General features: G+C 42.6%; 1 protein-coding gene across 3 annotated transcripts; it reads left to right on the plus strand.

Annotated features, from left to right (window-relative positions):
• Nucleotides 1-1,059: 1,059 nt before the first annotated feature.
• On the plus strand, nucleotides 1,060-5,773 carry LOC147604121 (uncharacterized). 3 transcript variants are annotated; one of them, XM_086795369.1, is made up of 8 exons: nucleotides 1,060-2,004; nucleotides 2,161-2,262; nucleotides 2,603-2,650; nucleotides 2,846-3,265; nucleotides 3,554-3,907; nucleotides 4,280-4,916; nucleotides 5,188-5,269; nucleotides 5,380-5,773. In XM_086795369.1, the coding sequence occupies exons 4-8, from the start codon at nucleotides 2,893-2,895 to the stop codon at nucleotides 5,584-5,586; spliced, it is 1,653 nt and encodes a 550-aa protein (XP_086651495.1). In that variant the 5' UTR covers nucleotides 1,060-2,004; nucleotides 2,161-2,262; nucleotides 2,603-2,650; nucleotides 2,846-2,892; the 3' UTR covers nucleotides 5,587-5,773. The 3 variants fall into 3 exon arrangements, with proteins under 3 accessions (XP_086651495.1, XP_086651493.1, XP_086651494.1); XM_086795367.1 differs by having other exon boundaries at nucleotides 2,846-3,907; XM_086795368.1 differs by having other exon boundaries at nucleotides 2,606-2,650; nucleotides 2,846-3,907.
• The last annotated feature ends 750 nt before the right edge of the window (nucleotides 5,774-6,523 follow it).

Consider the following 6,523-nt stretch of genomic DNA (forward strand, 5'->3'; position numbering starts at 1 on the left):
TTTCAATATCTTCCTTTTTTCCATTCGTTGGGAAAAATGTTTTTCACGAGCGTTGTACCCACCCCTTCAAAAATCATCTTTGCTAGTCCCAATCGCTTCCACATCCTATCAACTAATATATCATTATTCATTTATTGCACTTCAAAACACGCCCTTTGAAGTTTGAAGGCCTTGACCGCTATTTGATGTCGGCCCGACTTTTGTAACTTGTCTCGATTTTCTTCAATAATAAAAATGCTTTTATTGGAAAAAAAAAAGTTTGAAGGCTTCCCTGCTTTGACCAAAACCTGTTTAACTCCAAAACGACTCCCAAGATGACCTTCTAGCTCAACCCATTTTTATTGAAAAAAAGCACATGTTTATCAGTTTTATAACTAATTTTTGGAAAAAAAAGCATATTTCAAATTCAAGGCTAGGCAAAAAATTACAAGCGGTTTTTCTTGAGCTGTGAAAATTAACACTGAGGGTGAGTTTATTTCTTACACTGCTCCCAATGCTTGGGCCTTGTACATCTCTGGAATTTGCAAGCTTCACACGGTGCTCGTGAAAAACATTTTTCCCAACCAATGGAAAAAAGGAAGACATTGAAATTTTTGCGGGTTCTATAATTATAAAGGGTAAAAGCAGACTGTTTTGTGAAAGAGAAACTCCAATTTGATTCAGGATTTTGAAATTTCAGCCGGTAGAAAGTACACTAAACAGAAACAAACTCCAATTTGATTCGAGATTTTGAAAAATTTCAGCCAGTAAAAAGGACTCTAACTCCAATTTCATTCGGGATTTTGAAATTTGAGACGGTAAAAAAAGTACACTAAATTGTGAACACTACCACCACAACGCATCATCTAAAAAGGTGTTCACTCGCTCGGAAAATGCACATGCCTTTCGGTCGCCCATGGCGTGGAAACCATGACATGTGGCTCCATTGGGGATCTCTAGGTTATTACACGATGCATGAAAATGCGCGAATTTTCCCTACGTGTGAACAGCCTGTTATTGCACAGCCTCTGAAGTTTGAACTAAATTTGACCAAAATCTATAAAACTTTAAAAACACTCCCAGTGCCACTTTGGATTTTGCAGGTTGCACACAGAGTCTATCATATTTACATGTGTATATGCTTTTCCTATTGTTCTTGTGTTTCAGTGATCACCCAAATGGCAACAAGGCTTTAGCTTCCAAAATTGAAGCGATTTTTTTACTATTATTGAATAATTTGAAGGCTTCATCTGCCCATCTCTCATTCTCTTTCAAAAGTTTGGGCTCAGAGTCTTCTGCACTCAGTTCTGAGGTCTGACCCGCACACTTCGATCTCTCTGTTGTGTTCTCTTTTCTGGTAACAAATCATTAGCAAAAACCTTGCAGTTTCTGCTAATTAGGTGCTTCAACCTAGCTGCCATCCGGCCTCGATGAATAGACATTCGCGCAGCCCACAATTATCTCTAGGCAATGTGAGATGTCACTGTTTGCTAAGATGTCATTATAGCTCGCCTTGGTATTAATGCCAACTAATTGCTAAAATGATCATACTTAGCGCCTACTAAGCTACCCAAATCTTCATTATATGTTATACTTGGGTCCAAATCTTCATTATATGTTATACTTGGGTCCTAATTACAGCTTCTCGCAGCAGCCTCTACAATAAGGAAGTTATATATACAGACAGACACCTTGCAAGCATAGATAGTTGCTTGGAGATTCACCCAGAGATTTAATCATAATGACCAAACTGCCGAGTCTTTTAGGCAGAAGCTGCAATCTGCAGTATGATGAATTATGAGCATCCAGCACCCATTAATTCATGTCGCTGCTGCAGTTTTAGTGTGGACAATATTAAGTTTTAGTGTGGACAATATTAATACCTTAGTATTGCGACCTCTGAGCTTCAGTATCAATCAAAACGGAGAGAGTTCCGAGAAGGTTTACAGCTGCAGCTGCGCCTACACGTCCGACGATGATGGAAAGACGTAAAACGGCAGCGTCACGGGAATATCAGGCTTCCAGGTAATTTGGGTCGCTTTTTTATCATCTAATTACGCCTTCGAGATAACTGTAGATCCAAAGATCTAGCCTTGGTAGTACTGCAGCATCAAAAACAGATCACCGAAAATGACGACTCCTAATTATTGGTAACTCACTGCAGTTATTAATTTCTTGCAGGCGGAAAGACTTTGAAAACGCTCTGTTAAGAACATCTCATTACTTAAATGTAGGACTCTGATGATCCTCAGCTAGCGCTCAATGTAAAGTCCGACTGTGCGGGTGAGAACTTACTTCTGCAAAACTCATATTAACAGAAGATTAAGTATAGATTTGCTTTGTAATCCTGACCATGGCTAACGTGGGCCGCCCACATTGTGCATTTTTGGGTCGTTCATATTGTGATCGTTGAGAGGAAAAACCCGGGTTTAGTGTAATTGCAACTTTTGATTTTCAAAAATTGAAGGGCCCATGACCTGCCAAAATTTGAGAGATTAACGTGGAGGAAAAACCTTCAAATTTTGAGAATTTCCTTTGATAATTGTTTTTTAAAATTTGAGACGAAGGTTTTACACTTTTTCCTAAAATGCCTTTTTTTTCTACTTCAAAAATTGTAATGCAGAAGACGCTAAACATTCCAAAGATTCACGACTCACGAGCTATAAAAGAGGTATTAAGCGTTTTTTTGTAAATTGTGTGGGCTTTGAATTTTCCACTTGCCCACTTGTTGTAGGCTTGATTTAGCTCCATGTCTTAGAAATAATCATCCACCTAATCATGCTTAATGAGTGCTAGATGCAACCAAGTGCAAGCAAAGCAGCTAATTGTATTCGATTAGATTGATTAAGTCCTTTTTGATTTTCAGGGACATTAGAGAACAGAGGTTTTGCTACTAATCCCGGATTGGTTAGGATGGAGGGCCTTAATCCGATGGACAAAGAGGCATCTCTTGTGTTCGAACGTTCATCAGCATATGAGTATTGCAAGGGTCTGCAGGAGGAGCCCATAACCCTTGTAAAATCAAACTCTGTCTCCGCAACCAAGGGCGATATACTGAAGCTGGACATGACTGCAAGTCCTCAGAATTGGAGCAAATTAGGGTATCGGCTGAGCACAGGAGACAGCCCTTTGAATGTGAAAAGGTATGGTTCACAAGGTCCCGCAGCTCTGAGGGCATTTCCGAGCCCAGGAACCCCTTCACGAAGCAGCTTCTCAGGAGTCCCAACCTCCATGATCAACCACAAAGCTTACATGGTGGGCAGAAATGCAGCGACTGAAGTGCATGGTAAGATCTTGCCTCTGTATCATCTTCCTTGTGATCAAGATATTAATGCAGGCAGGTTATCAGTCGGCTTTAGAGCAGCCCCCTCTAAGTGGGATAATGCAGAGAAATGGCTGGTCAATGCAAGCCCATCCCACCCTCAATGCAGCAGCCCATCTCAGCTTCCTCCTAATCCTTCCCAATTAGCAGCCTCTAATTATCATGGTGTTATAGAAAGTAAGAAAAATCCCATCAACAACAAGAGGGTTAATGTACTTCCTGTTGCTCCTCTTCCTCCTCCTCCACAATTAGGAGCTAAAACTCATGCAGCAAACACAGACACTCATGCAAGCATGCAGTATCAATCAAGGGCCCTTGTCCCGCTGCCATCTTCTTCTTCATGTGAGAGCAGCGCCCAACTCCATCAAGATGCCACAGTGAGTGACAGTGAGATATCAAACACCCAAGAAGAGTGCAGAGTTTTTGTGAGGAGCAGCTCCCACAAGTTCAAGGAAAGTGATGCTAAACACAGAAATAAGAACCCAATTAATGCTAGGAAGATGGTGAACAGCAAGGAGGAGCTGCATATTTCTTCTCCTGCAACCTTGCAATTGGAGAGGCTGAAGGCCTCTGGCAATCCACATGAGCAGCTGCCCAAGATGCATGGTAAGTGTTTGTTTTTGTTTTTTGTTTTTTTTGGAGACGATGACTCGATGAGAAGATTAATACACCCAAAAATGGCTTAAGCGTCCATGAAAAAATGTATGTAATTAATTCGTGCTCTCTTTTTTCAAGTGATGAGAGCTATCTAGCTAGCTAAATTCGAGTAGGTCTGATTACATATATTATATTTTGGAGTAAGTCTGAATCTATAATTTGAGGATGAATTAATCTGGGCTAAAATCAGAGAAGGTGGAGTAGTTGGCCAGTCTGATAACATAAACTATTTTCAATGCAGATTGATTAGTAGTGCGGGCTAAATTATTAATGGATGTATTTGATGATGATTAAAAATTAAACCGTGTGATTTGGCAACAGATGTGTATACGGATAGAGTTGTGGAGACGCTAAGGCACGGCCGGGCATACCTTTCTTCAGCTGCAGCAGAGGGTGGTGGCACACAGCTCGTGGTTCAGGCCTGCAAGGTGAGCATTAAGGGGGCCGGCGCAGCCCCGATGAGGGACGCATCCACAGACATCTCCCCGAAGGCGTCGTTAATCATGAGGAGGGACATCGGCACCCAGATCACCCCCGTCGCCAGCTCCAAAACCTCCCGCTCCACCACCCCTCTCAAGAGCAACTCTAGTCCCGTCCGCCACAACACCCCCGCCCGCAAATCTGCCCCGGCCTCTCATTGCCATACAAACGACGCTCATCGCGCCTCTAACCTCCTCGAATTCGAGAGCTTCCACCTCGCTAAACTCGAGCATAGGGACCTTCGCCGGAGCTGCCAACCCCGCTCTGATCATTCTAGCAGCAGTTTATCTACTGCAGCTCGTCTAACCAGCAGCAGCTGGAAGAGCCTCATGCAGCAAGATGCTGCATATTCCGACCACACGGACACCTCCAATTCTCTCAAATCCGCCAGTTTGGACATTAATCTTGTGGAAATGAAAATGGACACCTCGGCTACTGCAGCCTGGGAGGAGGCTGAGAGATCCAAACACATGACAAAGTAGGCTCTGCTCTTGTGTATTTATGATTACTAGAGAGATTTGTATCGTAATTTAATGTACTAAGTGTAATTATGATTACTAGAGAGATTAGTATCTCAATTTAAGTTGGCTCTGATGTTGGGTAGTTATGATTCATGAATTATGATTGCCAGAGAGATTAGTAAGCCTTGATCTTTTGTAATTTTGATTATTAGAGAGATTAATATCTTAATTGAACGTATTAAGTGCTTCTGCTACGTTTGTGAGCTTAACTGTTCTTTTAATTTGCAGGTGCGCGCGCGAGGAAGCTCGAATCGATGCATGGGAGAATCATCAAAAGGCGAAGGCCGAAGCTGAAATGAAGAAGCTGGAGGTATAATTAGATCACTAATCTCTTGATTTGACAAATTAATGTGTGCGCTTGCTTCTGATTATACACTCAAATTAAGCATTGATGATTTATCGTTGGGTCTTTCGGCGCAGATGAAATTGGAGAGGCTGCGTGCTCAAGCGACGGAGAAAATCATGAACAAGGTGGCAGCCGCCCACTTGCGTGCGGAGGAAATGCGGGCGGCTGCCCGAGCCCAGCAAGCGGCGCAGCTGGCCAAAGCGCTGGAGCGAGCCAACAGCATGAGGAAGGGCGGCTATTTTCCAGAATCGTTGGGCGTATGCTTCACCATACTGCCGTAAAACATTTCCATCAGCGTAGATCCGACAGTGTTGACGCACAAACTGACATGTAATCACACAGGATAGTCACCGGCAGCGGGACGAATCAAATTAGGAGGACCAAGGCGGATCGAGATTCTGTTTGAAACACAATCAGATCAGCATGCTTACAATGTAATTACTAATCAATATACGTGATTAATCAAAAGTTGCGTGCTCGATTCCGTCAAACCTACACGAATCACGATTAAATCACGAACGTTAATACACGGCTAATACGATTTTTTTTGAGATTGCGTAATGCCAACATCGAATGCGGTGAGACAGCTTGATCTCTTAACCCAATAACACATTCATCTTGATACACACATACATGCATACACATATTATACAGATCAGATCAGATGTATGCGCCTGCCGTGTCATGTGCACGAGCGTGTCAGCGGCATCAAAAATGCAAATATCGAGAGACCATCAAACTGTTCTATATTCTGATTCTCTGAATTCTGATAAGTCAGTGATAACCCTTTTGCTTTTCGCAGTCAAAATTTGCTTCTTCTTTTTTTAAAGAGAAAAAAAAAATGGAAACCACATCGAGCTGCTTCGGAGTCCGAGCGCTGTGGAATTTGAGAAACACCGCCGAGTTGCCCACCGCAAATAGCCAAAAAATAAATAAATAATAAATAAAATCGCCATTTGTTTAATTTTTGAACTGTGCGGTGCACATGATGCCCACAAGCTTTTTGGTCACGCTCGCTGCGTCCCGACTCCCAACTTAGGGCCTTCCACGAGGCTGCTGATCTGTGCAGGCTGCAGCCCCCCAAGTTGTGTGTACACTGTGACCTGTTTCTACCATGCCACCACCTTGTACTTAAAAAGATTCTACAATTTCTACTCATCCAGAATCAACACTGGCGCCTTTTACCATAGCACAGTTACTTGTGCCTTTAAACTTGGC

Source organism: Cibotium barometz, chromosome 62, assembly GCF_041138505.1.
Source record: "Cibotium barometz isolate CiBa-2024 chromosome 62, ASM4113850v1, whole genome shotgun sequence".
Classification (NCBI taxonomy): Eukaryota; Viridiplantae; Streptophyta; class Polypodiopsida; order Cyatheales; family Cibotiaceae; genus Cibotium; species Cibotium barometz.

Coding starts and splice junctions, on each gene's coding strand:
- LOC147604121 (XM_086795367.1), top strand. CDS start 2,893: ATGGAGGGCCTTAATCCGATGGACAAAGAGGCATCTCTTGTGTTCGAA. Junction 3,908..4,279: donor GCAGCTGCCCAAGATGCATG/GTAAGTGTTTGT, acceptor ATTTGGCAACAG/ATGTGTATACGGATAGAGTT. Junction 4,917..5,187: donor AGATCCAAACACATGACAAA/GTAGGCTCTGCT, acceptor TTTAATTTGCAG/GTGCGCGCGCGAGGAAGCTC.